At 44.6% G+C, this 18216-nt stretch overlaps 1 protein-coding gene across 5 annotated transcripts in view; it reads right to left on the bottom strand.

Moving 5' to 3' along the window:
* Window positions 1-18216, bottom strand: part of LOC146830605 (ly6/PLAUR domain-containing protein 2-like) — a 254480-nt gene that overhangs the window by 42460 nt on the left and 193804 nt on the right. For all 5 annotated transcript variants that reach the window (XM_085604796.1, XM_085604797.1, XM_085604793.1 and 2 more), the window contains exon 2: window positions 3047-3166. In XM_085604796.1, coding sequence (XP_085460922.1) covers window positions 3047-3166 — 120 coding nt within the window. The remainder of the gene's footprint in view (window positions 1-3046; window positions 3167-18216) is intronic.

The raw sequence follows: 18216 nt of genomic DNA, 5'->3' as shown, positions 1-18216 counted from the left end.
GAGGGAAAGCCTTGGTTCCCTAGAAGAGGTTGAGCACCCGTGCATGATTTATTGTAGGGGAGGGGCACACCAGGAGAGGGGAAGGCAGAGGGGGGCACACTGACATGGGGTGGGGAGGGAGGGGGGGGACGCGCATGTGATGGATGACTATTCTCCTGGATACTGGATGGCAACAATGTATGTCAAGTATTCCTTTTGAAGGGGGAGGTAGCGGGGCTTGTATTGAGTTGATGCTATGAAAACAATAAAAAAATGTTTCACAAAAAAAAAATGATTGATTATCCATGATTGGCATATTTGTTTTCCTGGTAAGTCTCCAGTAAAGTGCACTGTGAGACCCCAAACCATGTAAATCAAATGCTACTAGTAGGCCTGCAGCACTGGTTGTGCCACCCACATGAGTATCACTGTAAACATGTCTCAGGCCTGCCAGTGTCTGCCAGTACAGATACAAACTGCCATGTCGACCTGGCAAGTGCACACACTTGCCATGCCTAAACCTTCACTTTTACTACATGAAAGGGGAACCCCTGAGGTAGCCCAAGGTACCCCAGCGGGCAGGGTGCAGTATATGTGAAAGAGAGGAAATGTACTGGTGTGTTTTATATGTCATGATAGTAAAATACTGCCCATTTCATGTTTAACTATTGTAAGGAATATTCCTCCCATAGGTTATAATTGGAGTTGCCTCGTAACATCTTACAATTGGGAAAAGATGAAGATTTGGAGTTTGGGTTCCTGAATTCAGGATTTAAAAACACATCTTTAGAGAAGTTGGTTTTGAAATTGTGCGTTTCAAACTGCCACTTTTAGAAAGTGAGTATTTTCTTGCTTTACCATCCTTTGCCTCTGCCTGCCTGTGGAACCAACATCTGGTTTAGACTGGTAGCTGGGTTGTTTGTGCAGTCACTCTAGACAGTCACACAAAGAGAGCTGAGGTCTGCCCTGCATACCCTGATGGCCCATCCCAGGCTGATGGGCCTTCATGAGCTTCATGAGCTAGGGTTGTGGGAGGACCTGCGACTAACCGAAGACTTGCTATCTTTCAGGAGACAACTCAAGACCTGGCTCTTCGACCAGTAACAGCACAACCCCTCCCCCCACCCAGCGCCTTGAAACCCTACCGGGTACGTAGTGCGCTTTACAAATTATTTGATTGATTGATTGAGTTGTCACTGATACCTGAATAGGGCTGTGCCTGGCCTCGCACAATGCTGTCTCAGCCTCCTGTAGTGTGTCTGGAGCCAAGGCGGGATCTCTTGGACAAGAAAGGATTTCCTTTGAAGTATGGGCATATAACCCCACAGTGGCTGCTTCTGTCTAGGAGAGGACAAAGACTACATTTTGCTTTGGTATCCTGCTTGAGAAGACTCTCCAAGGGCTTGTGTGTGCTTGCCTCCTGTTAAGAAGTCTCAGGGACTTCACCTGCAGAATCCCTGAAGTTTTGACCTGCCATGTGGTGACAATTCCAGTTCTCGGCTCTTGGAGGTGGTTCTGCTGTTTCTGGACTTAAAAATCCATGCATCGTCCTTTCAGTGCTGTTTTTCCTGCTGCAAGCTTGGTGTGTGCGGCTGAAAAACCAACGCATCACCACAGTGCGGCTGAAACAATTGACGGAGCACCTGTTTGCAGCCCAAACAACCGCCGCAGCCTGAGTCCAGCGCACCATGTCTCTGACATTCAAAACCTCGGCTCTGGCTCCAAACCAGACCTTCCTGAGTGGCTGAAAGAATTGACATATCACTGGTCCACAGCTGAAAGAATTGACGCAGCGCCTGTCTGGCCGCCACCGTATTGACTTCCAACGTGTCCAGATTTCCACGCATCGCACCTGTGCGCCAAAGTTTCCAACAATTAGCCCCCAGAAAGGAATCACCTCTGAAAATCGACTCACCGCTTCTTCTCGCAGTCTGGAATCGATGCAACACTTCTCCTGCGTACAGCAGAACTGACGCATCCTTTCCCCTGGGACTCAAGAGCCGGCGCATTACTGAGTTTTCTGATGCTTTCCTCCTTAGCAGCTGTTTTTTATCTTGGTTTTTTTGGCGCATCAAAGGTACTTTGTGCTAAAATCAACTCATCCAGAGAGTTCTATGGACAGAATTGCTTAAACCTTTTCAAAGTTATATTTTGAGTTATGTATGTTGGATGTTTGTCATTTTGGTCTTGTTTAGTTCAGATAAATATTGTTTATTTTTCTAAACTGGTGTGGTGTCCATTTGCAGTGTTTTACTGTGTTACTAAGTGTGTGTTATGTACAAATATTTTTCACATTGCCTCTGAGATAAGTCTTGCTGCTTGCGCCATGCGCCTGAGGGGGCGAGCAAGGGTTATCTTGGGTGTGGAACTTTTACCCTGACTAGAAGGAAGGGTCCCTACTTGGCCAGGTTGCATACCACAGCCAACTAGAGACACCAATTTCTAACAGTTTGTATAATCACAGGTCTAGAGAATTGCTCAAAGCGATATTCCCAGGGTGATACAGTCTCAGGCAAAACCAGACCTAGTTTTAACAGGTCTGCATCTGCACCAGGTAAAACCATAGGCTGAAAAGAGAAGCGGCTTCAGACTGAAGCAGAAGCATAACCTGGCCCCGCCGGTGCTCTCCAGCAACACAACTAGAGAAGACAAAGCTTCCTTTACCACCTGCCCAGAGCAGATAATAAATATCAATGTTAAACGCCCAGAAATGAGAGAAATCCTGCATGAAAGGACCTTGTAATTGGGTGCAGCAGGTCCCCATTTCTGGGGGATTGCCTTGTGATTACTTTCATGGAGAGATACTGGCCACAGTGGTTACTTTCAGTTTCTGTATCTCCTAATGGAGTTAGCTAGGGTGTATCAAGTTTCATTATGATACTGCAAAGAGCAAATAGGAGTAGACCTCTTAAGACGTTTTGTGGTGACCACAACAAACATTGATCATGCTAAAGTGCAGTTTAGCTCTTCTTTGAAATCCGTGTCATCAGATGAGTCTCCATTTAATCTGAGACTAGTGTAAATAGCACATGATTTTAATATCTTTTCATACAATAATCACTCTTACCCATCTCTGCTGCATACACCGTAGTCTTGCAAAATGTCGCTTGTTCTGAGCAGTTCTTCACAAAGTTGCAATCGCTGCTGGGTGTGATAGCATCACATGTGTAGCACTGCAGTGCAGCAGCTGCAGAAAAAAAGAGACAACCTCAGCGACTCAGTGAACTGAACAACAGGAAGGGCTGGTTCATTAGCCAGCAGTCAATATACAATTTTTGGATGCATGCAGACGCTTTTTCCAATTATGATTTTCTTGAACTGCAATGAAAAGTTACATCTGACACTTCTGTGGACTACTGTATCCACTGCAGGAGTCCATGTTTGATTCCATCGTCACAGGTTCGAATCCAGGCAGACCTGCTCTTTCTTTCATCCTACCAGGGTTGTTAAAACTAATCCTTTTGAGCTTAGTAACAATAAACATCTTTTACTGGGCACCAAGAAACCCATGGGTGCTATGCCTTACACATATACATGCACGATAAAAATGTATGACAGATTTAGATCTCAGTGTGTAAAGCTACAGGGCAGAAATGTAGATGTGCTGCCCTGATGATTGCCTCCCATACATTCCTTCTGCTCCTCCCTGCAGGACCTTGTGGTATCCAGTTGGAACCGCGGCTGAGTGTTTCAAACACCTCCCGTGTAAGGGTTCAGATAATGACACTTGAGTGCCCCTTGTTCTGAAGCAAAATGATTTTTTATGGACAGGGTTGCAGTTTGGGGACCTCTTGTGCCTATTTGTGGTGGCACCATAAGGCATCTATCTGCAGTGCCTTAAGTGTAGCATTGGCCCTACTAAAATATAGGTTCCTGTTGGTGAGTATTGAGTATACTTTTGGATCCCTACATGTAAGCTGTTTGTAAATAAAACAGTGTTTCTGTACTTGCACACCTCTTTCTCACATCCTCTCCGGATTATTTGATTTTTATGGCACAATGAATGTTAACTGCTGCCATTTTGGACCTCAGGAAGTCAGACACAGCTAGACAGTCCACAGTGAAGGCCAGGCTGGATGTACCGGCAACTGGCGTTTCCCCGAGAGGCTGGAAGGGTTGGGGCCCACTTTTGTTCTCAGGGGCTTTGCTTGGTCAGTAATATTGGGGTGGGGGGTGAACTTCATACTGCCCAACAATGACGCTGGCATATCATGGTAGAATTCATTATCTTGAAATTCAGGCCATGAGATGTCTTAAGGGGCCGGGGTATAGGGAGAACAATGTGGATTGTTAGGGTTACTAAAAATTCAATATGTTGTGAAATAACTAACAGTTTTAGGAAATTCAAAACGGAGAGGAGAGAGAGAGAGGGAGTATGTGTGTGTGTGTGTGTGTGTGTGTGTGTGCGTGCGTTTTTGTGTGTGTGCGCATGCGTGTTTTTGACTGTGCGTGCTTAGTAAAATCTTAGAAACACCTCACCATACCCAACGGAAAGCACCTGCACCCAACTATTTACTAGAGAATACATTTATCAGGGGGGAGTGTGACACCCAAAACACCCCCCTGAAGCTATGCCCCTGTTTGTTCCTGAGGACCGGTTTTGTTACTAGGGGCCAGTTTATCACTGAGCTGGGGGAAAACTGCGTTTTGAAAATTGTTATGGGTTTAAAAGCACCCACTGCAGAGTTCCTTTTATATCCTGCAGTTTTCAGACAACAATTAAAATGTTATACTAGCTCCAGGAGCGGCTCCTCAATTAGGACACCCCACCGGCCAAAATGCCCCCCAGGGATGAAAAATAAAATGGTAATAAAGTTAATTTATTTCCATTTTGTTTTCCATCCTCCCATCGTGAACTGAGCATCAGGACAGGGTGGGCCATTGCTGCTGAGTGGCAGCAGGGATCTGTGCACTTCAGTTTAAAGCGTGCACGTCTTTTAGACCGGCTGTCTTGCGATGGCCAGCCAGTCATGTGCATTTTAAACTTCTCTAACCTAGCTGTCTTAAGAAAGCTGTGTTTGGTGCTGAGAGAGGCACCTCCCTCCTATCCTGGTGTTTCTTTCCCAAGCACCTCTGGATAAGTCTGGTGATTAATGTACTTGCTGTAGAGAGATCGGAGTTTTTTCTAGTAGCAGTTTTGACTCATCTAAAGTAGCATAGATGGTTGACATGCCTGCTGCAAAGAACGTGTCCCATGAAGATCACAGAACAGTATTTTATGTGGGTAGCTCAGTGGGTTACTGCTTTTGTCACAGAGATCTTTTTTTAACTTGCAGTTCAATCGTAATATAGCACAGTAAGCAATGAACCGCCATCAAAGATCTGCATGCAAACCGAATGAAATAGGTAGGAAAATTTGGTTTTCCCAGTATTTCACTTTCCTAATGTTGCTAAAAATGGTTTGTTTGGGTAGAAATAAATAATTAGTAGTAAAGCCAAACCTAACCACTGCCCTAAGTTTTGAATCCTGAGTGTGTGCTTCTCCAGACCAAGCACTAAAAAAATGCCTACCAGTATGGATGACATTTGAATCCTACACCTTGTAGTGACCTTTGCATTATGTAACATTTTTAATACACTAATTCACACACATATGATTCATTGTCTCTATTTGTGATGTAAAGTGCTCTGACACCTTACACTGGTATGAGAGGCACTATTAAATAAATGAAATACATGTGAGAGGGGGCGATGGAGAGATGAGGGTCACTTTTGGAGAGTGATGGCGAGGGAATATGGGGAGGTCATTTGGTAGGTGTCCAAAAATATTGTTACACCGGGCGGCACCAGCGCTTATGCCAGCCCTGCGATTCTGCTTATAGAGGTGGAGGATGCTAACATCCCTCGAAATGGTCTTTCATTGTTTTCTCAGCTTTTTGTCTGTGCTCAAAAATGTATGGGTACACTTAAGTTGTATTTGAATTCTTGTTTCATGCTTGACATCTTAGTTTTTGTGTCCTCCGTAAGATGTCTGTGGGTATGACTGAGTATCCTGGTGCACTGTCAGGTCATCATTTACTATGCTTTAAAAGCTGATACAATTGAATATATAATGAAAAAAGTGTAGTAGAATGCTCCATGTTTTCCCAGTTTTCTTTTGGGGGGGGGGGGACACCTCGCTAAACCCTCTTGTAGTGGTCAGTCTTGTTCGAAGCGCTCGATTGCTACACACCTTACGGGTGCTGGTCAGACTAAATTTGCCAGTGCTACTTTGGGCTCCCAGTCCTCCCTTGCTGCATGTAACTTTCCCATTAAATATGGTAACTATTTTGCACAAGCTAATTTGCATATTTGACTTTCCTGTAAAATGACAGGAAAGTGTGCACAAACTGTACAATTGGTGTAAAAGCCAGTTACCAAAAAGCCTGGGCTTTGAAACAGCTTTGTTACATTATGGTTTAGATCTTAGTGTTGTAATGGTAAAAGGAGCCAGGTTTTGCCATTTAATACATTAATCTGATATTAAGTAAATCAGTTTGAAGCCTCAAGATCCTGCTACATAATTTTGCCTATTTAAATGTATTGATTGAAAAGTATGGGCAAAGGTTTTTAGAAGTCTGCACAGCTACTAATATATATGTTAGCACAGATTCATAAAGTGATGTGTTATTATTGTGGAGCATACATGTATTGTATAAACGTCATAAGAAAATTTTCCAGAAATGGTGCTAACTTACTGTTTTTCTCATATCAGTTGTAAAATCAAGTTGGCTCGTGAGGCAGTTGTATTGGCTTTTTCTGCAGTGCATTTCAATGAGATGCCTTGAAACTTTCAGCTCAGGAATGTGCTCGGTGGCTTGAAAGGGCTAAAAAGTGTCTCTCCCAGGACAATGTTCATCCTGAGTTCAGCCTTCTACTTCCCTAACAGCCCACTCCTTGTTTTACTTGGGTTACTAGCACATGTCATTGACGGAAGACCTGGCTAAACAAAGGTATCTGCTTGCAGGCAAGGGAACTTTCTGTCAGAGGAAGGTTTCCACCTGTCAGCACACTAAAAGAAGTGTCTCACCATGTGTTATACCAACTCTGTGTGAAAAGGGAACAACCTGAAGGAGATCTTAAACCAGGGGACGAATGACAGAAGGATGAAGGATGACTATGTTATGTTCAAGGGAGGTTTAGCCAAATCTGGCATGAATGGACTTGAGGCAGAAACTAGAGAGACAAAGAAGAAACTATAGAAGACTCTCTGGCGCTTTGTGAAATTGAATAATGTGTCTTCGTAGGCGCGGTTTTGCCAGAAGGCTCTAGAAGTGCGTAGAAGGAAATGGAGGGAGAATTCTCCTATGACAGACCTAGGTTGATCCACTAATCCACTAATCACTACTGGGATCAGGAAGTACTGCTTCCCCCGCCTTGAAGTCAGAGTTTTCCAGGCAACCAAGAAGACCAGAATAACAGAGGAATGAGGCTGCTTTTGGAAAATCCCAGCATGCCCTGGAAGGGATTTAGGACAATAACATCCTTGCTTTGTATAGTGCACACTGAAAGGCTAACCTGACAAGCAGAGGAGTTTAGGACTTTTCCAAGAGTGACTTCTATTGTGGACTAACGTTTCTTAAAGCTAGAAAGAAAAGAGAGTCCAAAGAAAAGAGTGAGATGGAGCAGTCTGGAAGAAAACAGCAAGTCATTGGGAACTCGACTTTGTGTTGTGGTCCTGCAGGAAGTGCAGTGAAACCTTTTTTCTGATTTAAAGCCATGGTGTGGTAACCACTTAGAAGTCTTTGAAGATTTGGGGACATTTCGCTGGAAGTTCTGAAGGTGAGACACTTGTTTGACCAACCGCTTTTTATAATTGCACATTTGCTGACAGTGAGTGATCTGTGTTTAAAAGGACATCTTTTCTAAAAACTGCATATTTAAAAACCATTCCCTAGGGCGATTTACTATATTTGAATGCTAAAATCGAACGCACTGCACCCCACAATTGGTCAATTTTGAAAATCACAGTCAGTTTACTGGTGTGGTCAATTTTCACTTTCAAAATCAGTTTCAACAGCACAAATCTCCAGGTTCCTCGCTTATGTAAAGATAAGGTTAATGCAGCCTGTTTTAATAAGCTCTCACAAAGGTATATCTCTTTGTGTGGAAACCGGTCTGATGGCCCCAAACAAGCAATTGTTAATTTTTGTATTGAGGATATTTTTCACAAAAACTGTACAATTACCCCAATTTGATGTGCATCCTGATCAGAAGAAAACCATAAAAAGCAGGATATGCACTAGGAAGGGAGGCGGAAAGAGACAGACAGGAGGTATGGGCTAAGAGGGAGGGGCAGGGGACATTAACACAAGCCCTGAAGAAGTCTTGTTGGGATGAAACGAGTTGGCTATGACAAAATAAAAAGAACTGTTTGAAATTGAGAAGAACATGAATAATGAAAGTAAGATGTAAAGAAAAAGTAGCATAAAGTCTGTGCATTATGTGATTGAGCTGTGATTTCATTCTTTAACTTTGAATTGATTTACATATCATTCGAAACCATAATAACTAGTGAGTGCTGAGTCTTTCTTTGTGGTAAATTTTGATGGAGTTTTTCCTGTGCAGAAGATGAAGTTAACTGGTCTTCTAGATTCGTGCACCGTTGTATCTTGATCACTACTATAACCCAATATAGTGATAAGAGCAATATCCTCTTACATTGATCTCCCTCTGTAAATCACACATTTCTACTTTGACCATTTGAAACTTGGGAGGCCTTTTGAAGGGCAAATATTGTATTTAGCAGCACTTTTTGTACTTTGGTGATATATTTATTTTCATTGCTGCGCAAATAATTCTATTTTGCCATTTTGCCTCTACCTCTTTGCGTATGTGATGTATTTTCCAGTGCCTTAGCATCTTGTTGTCATATGCATGTGTACAATAAATAATTGCAGTGTACAAAAAAAACAGCAGGACGAGTGGGGCACCTAAAGTAAACACAGGGAATAACAGAGGTGAGAACTCCCTCAGTGCTGGTGAGAAGGGGCGCGCTACCACGTTATTCACCATGCTTTATGAGAATTACGGAGAGCAGCTTACCATCTCCTATGGTGCTGCACGTTTAGGTCTGGGCGATTTTATCAATTGCGCTGATGCTGCCAGTTAATTTATGAGGAGCACTTCATTGCAAAGCCGTTTTCATCTCCACGGCGATCTCCTTGTATATAGTGCCGGACCCTAAAATGGCGGCTAAATAAGGACTATGAAGAGCATCTTTCCTTCTCCTGGGGTGCTGCGCGAAGAGACCTAGGCATTTTGGACAATTCTTTGCTGAACCTGTGCCGGCAGATTAAGAGGAGCGTCTCATTGAGGGGACGATTTTGTCTCCATGACGATCTTTAAATTAACAAGTGGCTCAAATGTCTCTGCCCCAGCGTTTTAGACCTGATCTCAAGATGGCCGCCCTCCCACTTCCCTTCTGGGCTATGGAGATTCATGGGGCCGACTGAATTCGAACTTTCAAGGACTCGCCCCCCTTGCCTGACTTCTAGATGCGATACTCTTTCCTCCCCTGGTCCATAATCATTGATCATCCTGGACCTCGACCAGCCTTCACCTGACCCTATTCCTGCCTACCCACCAGGACCTTTACTCTGCGATCTTCCCTAGAGAGCTGAGACCTAGCCATTTTGACTGATGCCCAGTGGAGCTACCTCACGAGCTAAAGGGGAGATTCCCTCCTTGGCCATCACCTAACCAGCCGGACTTTGGGCAAACTCTCCTGAGTCGCTCCTGACCTTATCTCCCCCCTCCCCCTTCCCCCTACCCTCTACCCCTCTCCGCTCTACTCTTCTCCTCTTTCCTGCTACTGACCTTTGCCCTCACCTGTTCTTGCCCTTAGTTCTCACCCTGTTTATCTGTGAACCTTCTCCCTCGCCACTTGAGACCTAGCTATTTTGACTGATGCCCGATGGAGTTACCTTGTTTAGCTAAAGGGGAGACGGGCCGTGGATTCCCTCCTTGGACGTCACCTACCCAGTCGGTCTTTAGACAGACTTCCTTTCACCTCTCCTGTTGTCTCTTCCCTCATCCTCCCTCTTCTCACCTCCCCTTTCCCCCTCCACTATTTTTTTTTCTTTCCTTTCTCTCCTCTCTCAATGTATTGCTTATTTTTTGACGTAATGTGTAATTGTGATCATTTTCTGTTACATTGTGGAACCTAATGTAAAGCGCTCTGATACCTTCGGGTCTAGCCAGCGCTATATAAAACTCTTTAAATAAAAATAAATAAATAAATAAATAAATAAGGTGTTAGCCTGTCATAGGGATGGTCACTCCTTGCATGCTGGTGGCATACTTGGCCAAAATATGGCTTGCCCTGGCATGATGATCGTCATCCTTAAAAATCCCAGGAGTTATGTTGTTAGCCACCAGCATAATGGTGGCCCTGGAATAATGGAGGCTAACCTTTGCATTTTGCAGCCATTTTTACAATTATGGTGGCCTTCCCTGCCCAGATATGGTTGCACATGTTATGTTGTTATGTTAAAAACACATTTATAGCGCACAGCTGCCCCAGCAAAGGGGCGTCCCGGCGCTTGGAGAAAAGGTCCCAACACAACAAAGCTAAGAAAGGGCAGACACGCGCAGAACAGAATACTTACGTGAGAGAGGAAACAGATGCGTCTTAATGGCCCTCCTAAACTTCAGAAGCTCATCCATTTCACGCATGTGGGGTGGAAGAGAATTCCACAACTTTGCGGCCAAGACCCGGAAGGACCGGCCTCCGGCCCTACATAGCCTGAACCGAGGAACCACTGCCAGGTTTTGACCTAGAGATCTAAGGGGACGCGAAGGCACATAGGGCACCAAAAAAGTGGAGAGGAGCTGGGGGAAGGCCTTCCTGAGGATCTTGAACGAGAGACACAAAGTCTTAAAATGGATCCTCTGTACCATAGGCAGCCAGTGCAAAGCACGGATGGTACTTTCCGCATAACAGAACCTCGGTAAACCTACCAGGGCTCTTGCTGCGGCATTCTGAACACGTTGCATCCGTGCAATTTCGACCTGATTAGCCCCCAGCAGGAGCGAACTGGCATAGTCAAGCCGCGATAATATGGATGCCTGAATAACCAGCTGTCTGGTAGGGGCATCAAAGAACCTCAGGATGGGTCGCAACCCTCGCAGAATGCCAAAGCAGGTGGCCGCCACTTTTTTTGTGTGGACACTGAAACTCAAAACAGAGTCTAGCCACACCCCCAGGTTCTTCTGACACTGGCACAGGAGTCACACCCAATTCCGGAGGCCACCACCTATCGCCCCAAAGATCCGTCCGCTTGCCCACAATCACGACCTCAATTTTTTTAGCATTTAATTGGAGGCAGTTGGCATTCATCCAACTAGCCACCGCCGAGAGCCCATCCCGGAATCTGGGGGCATCAAGGTGGGAGTCACCACTCAGGACAACCGCCAGCTGCGTGTCATCCGCATAGGAGACCATAGTCAAGCCCCAGTGCTTGACGACATCCGCTAGTGGTCTCACATATAAATTAAATAAAGTGGGACTCAACGACGAACCCTGAGGCACACCCATCTCCAGCGAGTAGAACTTGGACTCAAAAGGCAGCGTGGCAACCTTAAAGGTCCGACCAGTTAGAAAAGAACGGAACCAATCGAGAGCAATGCCCATAACACCCGCCTCCCTAAGCCGTTGAAGTAGAATCCCATGCGACACCGTGTCAAATGCGGCACTGAGATCCAATAATATCAGTGCCGTAGTCTGACCCGAGTCGAGCATAGTGCGCAGATGTTCTGTCATAAAGAGCAAGGCGGTCTCGGTGCTGTGACCAGCCCGGAAGCCATTCTGGGAAGAATCCAGAATATTTGCCTTTACAAAATGTTCGGTCAGCACCTCGTTCACATGGGACTCAACAACTTTAGAAGCCCAAGGGAGGAGAGAGATCGGGCGGTAGCTCTCGAGTTTCGAGGGGTCCATTGTGGGCTTTTTCAGAATAGGTGTTACGACAGCCTGTTTCCATTTAATTGGGACAACACCAGTGGCAAGAGAGAGATTTAAAACCATGTCAGGTAGAATCTGCCATGAGAGGCAATTATACATATGAGTACTTGAGGAAAAAAGACAAACTGTAATCTTACTAAAACGGTAAATTGGTATTAAGAGGCATAAATAATGTATTGTTCCTCATAATTGAGAAGCTTATATGTGATTTGAATGTATTTGTCAAAAATGAAAAACTTTCATGTGTCAGCGAAAAGCTTTGGGTGAGGGCGCCCTGCTTGCAGGTATAATATTATTTTAAAAGGACCAGCTGCCAAGTTCCTTGTCTCCAGCAATTTTCAGGCAATAAAAAATATGTCAAGATAACTATAGTGATTAATGTTCTGCCTGGAGAGAGAGCGGAATTTTCTCTACTGTAAGTTTTAAGGTAGCACAGAGGGTTAATATGCTATTAACTGTCATCAATAAACTTCATGCATACTGCAAGGTATGGATTAGAACGTTATGATTTTTCCCCAGCCATTCATTATCCTAATGTTGCTAAAAGGGTTCATTTGGGCACAAAGCGATTCTTATTAATGAGAAACCCTAACCATGGTGTTACATTTTAAATTCCGAGTTTGTGCTTCTCCAGACTAAGCACTCTTAAACCATACTGCCTAACTGTATGAATGCCATGTCACTCCTACACCTTTCAGCCCTCTGTCATATGTAACATTTCCTATACACTGATTTACATACCGATGATTGATTGTCTCTGTTTAATGTGTGTGCACTGTAAAGTACACCCTACACTGGTATGAGTGGCGCTATAAAACAAATTAAATGCATCTTAGAGAGAGTTGTAATGGAGACTTGAGGGGCACTGTTAAAGGGTAATGGTGAGGGAATCACTGGCAGAGGTGGTCATTGGGGGGCGCCAACAAACATTGTTGCACAGGGCGCCGCCAGCGCTAATGCCGGCCCTGTGCGGGGCATATAGTGTGCCACTGAGAAAGTATTCATGTTAATTGCAGCGCATGACTGGCGCTGCAATTAACATTAATACTCACACAATCTGCACTGATATTTGTCGCTGCACCCACACGTGTGGTCGAGTTCCTGGCGCACATATCCTTGGCTTCAGCGCGCAGTGACTTTACTCTGCCGCACACAGAGGGAAAAAATTAAAGGGAACATTGGTTCTGACCATGGCATACTTTCCTTTCCCTTGGACTTATGGCCAACCCTAGCTTCTGGAGTGCACAGTGGGAAAATGTAATGGGAAAAATTGGTGCATCTGTTGTACGATGTATCATTCATGGCTCAATTTGAGGCATCCCCTGATAATGTCTCAGTTGATGTCAGATCACAAGAAACAGCTCTTTCCTTTCTCTTTCTACTCAACTTTACCTAATATCCCTCATGCAGCATACTCTGCAGCTTTATCCTAAGTACTTTGGTACTACCAGTTTTTCTCTTCTGCTCACTATCCCATTGGCCTCAGACAAATCAGACCATACCAATTTGTAATTTCCCCCAAAACAACAGTTGCCAATTTGCTTAGTCACCCATTGCCATCCTAGTCTTACAGTGCACTAAGTTTCTCATCTTCATACACATCAGACTACCACTCATCTGCTGTAACTGCTCCATCTCAAGTCACCGACTCGCTTTCAGCAAACTGTCCTATCTCATTTTATTACAACTCTGCAGTCGTATTTGTGACAAACAGTTCGCATTCACATTAGGCAAAACAAATACAAACTTGATAACGAGCTTGTGTTTTTGATATCTCCATAACTATTTCACAAATCAAGACATTTCCCTACTTGCCTCCTTTGTGGAAAATAACTCTATCTAAGGCATAAGATCAGTTTGCAGGTCAGCCGAATATATACTCAAAAATGTTGCAAATGTCTTCTTTGCAGTGACCAAATAGTTACCATCTGCACCTTAGAATCTCAACTAAGCAAATTCAATCACGCTCTCTTGATAACTTTTCTCTTGCATCATGCACCAAGCCTTATGACGGGTTTAATTCCTTAGAGTCATTAAACTTTAATTCTACTCTCTCTTCTATACACTTATGTATATCCTCAAACGTTAGCTTACATCATCTTGACACTCAAATGTCACTTCCTGAGTGAGCTTCTCATCAATTGCACTCTTTCAGTGAAATTGAACGTCAGACATGGCATAAAACTTCCATCATACCAGGAAACTTTTTGAAGTGCTGCTTATGCTTTTGTCTAGGTGTCTTTTCGATCACCCATTTCATCTCAGGTTTGGTACTGCTTCCCGGCATTGTATGACCCAAATGCTCAAATTTATCGACAGAAATCTGCATTTTTCTACACCTACTTAATGGACTTGGCCCTTTCCGCCAGGCCATCCAAAGACCTTTTGCTTTCCTCCTCCATTTTTTGCTGATCTTGTTTATGTTGACCTTAGACCTCTGTGCACTTTACCACTCTAAACCAGTGGTAAAGTGCTTCTGCTCTCTCCTCTAAACATGATTAGATTGGATTATACCTAATTGGAACATTTAATTTGATTTCAAATCCCTAGTAAAGGTGTACAATGTGTACCCAGGGCCTGTAAATGAAATGCTACTGGTGGGCCGGCAGCACTGATTGTGCCACCCACTTAATTACCCCTTTCAAAATTGTCTCAGGCCTACCATTGCAGCTTCTGTGAGTAGTTTCAAACTTCAATTTCGACCTGGCAAAATAAACCTTTTGCCAGGCCCGACCCTTCCTTTGTAATACACATAAGTCACCTCTAAGGTAGGCACTGGGCAGCTCAGAAGGCAGGGTGCATTGTATTTAAAATGTTGGACATGTGGGTGTCGCACCTAATGGTTATTAACGACTGGGCTTTTGCGGATAGGAACAATCCGGCGTACAGGGTTGATCACTGGGCGATGGGGGCCGATGGATACTTAAGGGAGCTATGGCCGGGAGAGGCAGGGGCGGAATGCCCCCACATACAAAAACAGTGATGACGGCATGGGCTAAGGCTAACCAATTTCTGGGCTGGGATTGCTGGCTGACAGAACAGATTCCTCTGTGGACTAGCGCAATGCTTGGGGAGGTGGGTCGACTACAGGGTTTCTCGAAATGGAAACTAATAGATATTGTACGCTTAGGAGATGTGAGGAGGCGACAGGCGGTGTTGTCATTTAAAGAACTGCAGACAGAATGTCATTTAGCGCCCACGGAACATTATAAATATCTACAATTGAAGCATGCGCTGGCTAGCCACCTCAAAGATGGGGACCAGATTAGAAGACATGCTATTGCTAGACCCAATCCCGGAGAAGGCACTATCCTGTACATGTAAGAAAATTTTGAACAACTCACTAGGGGCCATATGTAGGTAAATTACATTTACTGATTCTTAAATACCGAATTTTACCGATTCGGTATTTATGAATCGGTAAATGTAATGTAGGTAAATAATTACCGATTCGGTAAATATCGGTATTTAAGAATCGGTATTTACCGAATCGGTAATGGCAACTGGCTTCCCATTCATTCCTATGGGCCTGGAGGCCCATAGGAATGAATGGGAAGCCAGTTACCATTACCGATTCGGTAAATACCAAATCAGTAATGGGGGAGGCAGTATCATGGGTGGCAGGGTGTCACATTGACACCCTGTTGCACCCCTGATTCGTCCATGTGTGCACATGTGGCGCACATACATGCCCTAAGGGCATGTATGTCTGCCACATTGCACACTTCAAATTGCACAATAATGCTTTTTTACAGGTATTCGTCATTTACCATCAACTTTTAGTTGGTGGTAAATAACGAATCCACACACCAACGAGACACTCCCCCTACATATCATTTCAGGATTCGGTATTTACCGAATCGGTAAAATTACCGAATCCTGAAATATGCCCCCTACATAGCAAAAGCCTAAATACCGGTCGGTAACGGGATATTTACCGAAAATCGGCCATTGCCGACCGGTATTTGGCTTCCTACATATGGCCCTAGATCTACTAATCAAGTTGCGGGAGGCGTGGGAATCCAAGGTGGGACTACTAGAGGATGATGATCCGGGCACGATTTAGACTAGTCCGGCTGTGGATACTGCACAGGTCCTACTACACCAGCACACTTATGTTCAAATTAAGGCACATAACAACTGAGGAATGTCAGAGGGGGTGTACTCAGAAGGGTACATTTTTCCATATCGTGTGGGACTGCACGATTATACAGAAATTCTGGAAGAATGTAGCTCAGACTATGTCGGAAGTGTTGGAGCAGGAAATCTCCCTGGACGCTAGGTGGCATATTATATTGTGTGTTTCTGGGGAACAGAATTGGCCCAAATATCAGAGAATCTGCCTGCAGGTGGCTGCAATGGTTGCTAAGAGGAACATTGCGAGGGCATGGGAGGCAACTCAGCCCCGAACATTTCTCAGTGGAAAAAAGACATGAATTGATGCAGTACGGCGGAAAAGACAATCTATGAAAGTCGGGGATGCCCCAAGAAATGGGAGAAAGTTTGGCAGCGGTGGGAAGATTACCAGGGGTCACTGAATACTTAGGTGGGGAGTACGCGGGGATTAGCTGAATTTGACAGGTGGACTCCAAGGGTACCATTATTACCACAATATGTTTATGAATCATAGAATGTGTATGCCACTGAAAATGCGTGTAGCCCATTTTATGATTATCTGAATACTGATGGATGCTGACAACTATTTAATAAAAAGAAGTTTAAAAAACACATTTTGGACATGTACATTTACATTTTACAAGTTCTAGTACTGAAAAATTCTTACATTTGTTTTTCACTACTGCAAGGTGTGCCTCTCCCATAGGATGACATATGAGTTACTTCATTACATTTAATGAGGGGTAACTTCCAATTTTGAAACTGCCACTTGTATTTGCAGATGAGACATTTTGCAATTGAAGTCCTAAGTGCCCCGGGTATGCCCAGACTTGGGTCCCGGGCTCACTATGCCACTGCAACTCAGCTGAAGAGCCATCAACAAGGGCGAAATCGGTCCTGTGTTGCTTGTGTTTGGGTTCAGGGAGGATCTGGCCTGGCAGTTCCCATGAGGAACAGGGTCAAGACTGATTGCACATGTCTAGGTCCAAACTGAGGTGAAAAATGATGGATTGGGATTCGGCATTAGCAATTGCTAGTGGCTGAGATTCATTCAAGCATTCCATTCATCACCTTGTTGTATTTGCTTTTGATGTCCTATTTGCATCTGGTAAACCAAGCTATACCAGACTGAAGAGGTCATAACAAGGGTGAAACCGGTCCTGGGTTGCTTGTGTTCTGGTTCAGGGAGGACTGGGCCTGGCAGTTCAGGCTGAATTGTTGCCCTGAGGAACAGGGTTGAGACTGATTTTAATATGGCTGGGTTAAAACTAAGGTGGCATGGTGGGCAAGAATTTATGGATTGGGATGTGGCCCGAACGATTGCCATTGGTTAATTGAAGCATTCCATCCATCACCTTGTTATTTTTACTTTTAGAAAGTTGGCATTTACCTCCCTTAGCCATTTAGGGCCAGCAACCTGTCTCTGGGTGTAGTTGGCATTTGGGCTTTGTGTATGTCTCCTAGACAGCCATACACAGTAGAGAGATCGGGTGTGCCTCGATGGGCCATTACTTACCGAATGAGAGGGTGGAGTTGGGCATGGCCCTGCTTACACTTGAATAGGCAGTTTCCGGCCTTCATACAAAGGACTGCACACTTCCTGTACCTAGTCTGGAGTCAGGGCAGAAGAGGCAGGAAACCTGAGCTCTTCAAAGGAAATTTTCTAGAAGTTTTTCCCACTTCATAGAAGACACTCAATATAAATATTGGACCCCAGACACCAACTCTTCAGTACACTCCTGGACCTGTGAATCTTACAGAAGAAGGACTGCTCTGCTTCTTTGCTGCCAGAAGGACTGCCACTCGGCTTCTCAGTTACTCTGCTGATCTACTGCCCTGCTTGCTCAGATGAAAGGTTGGACCTGCACCCTTCATCCCAGGCTAAAGTGGCTTCAATTGTCAACCAGATGGCCTCCTGTTCTCAGCAACAGGGACATAACATGCTACAGAGGCTCCCTGCAACTGCCCAGCTGACCTGCTGACTGAACCTGAAACTGGACCTACAACTGGAACTGCCTGATCCCTGCTGGCCTCACTGGAGTAAGTTCCTGACCCTCAAATGGTACTCATCATGTCCTGAGCCCTTGGTGTGGCTCAGTTGAGCTCCTCTGAAGTTTTTGGGTGCTCCATGACCCTGAATAGGCCTGCCCACACCAAGACCTTGCTTCCGGTGACAA

This window comes from Triturus cristatus, chromosome 5_1, assembly GCF_964204655.1.
Source record: "Triturus cristatus chromosome 5_1, aTriCri1.1, whole genome shotgun sequence".
Lineage (NCBI taxonomy): Eukaryota > Metazoa > Chordata > Amphibia > Caudata > Salamandridae > Triturus > Triturus cristatus.
This window is presented reverse-complemented; position numbering and strand designations above follow the sequence as displayed.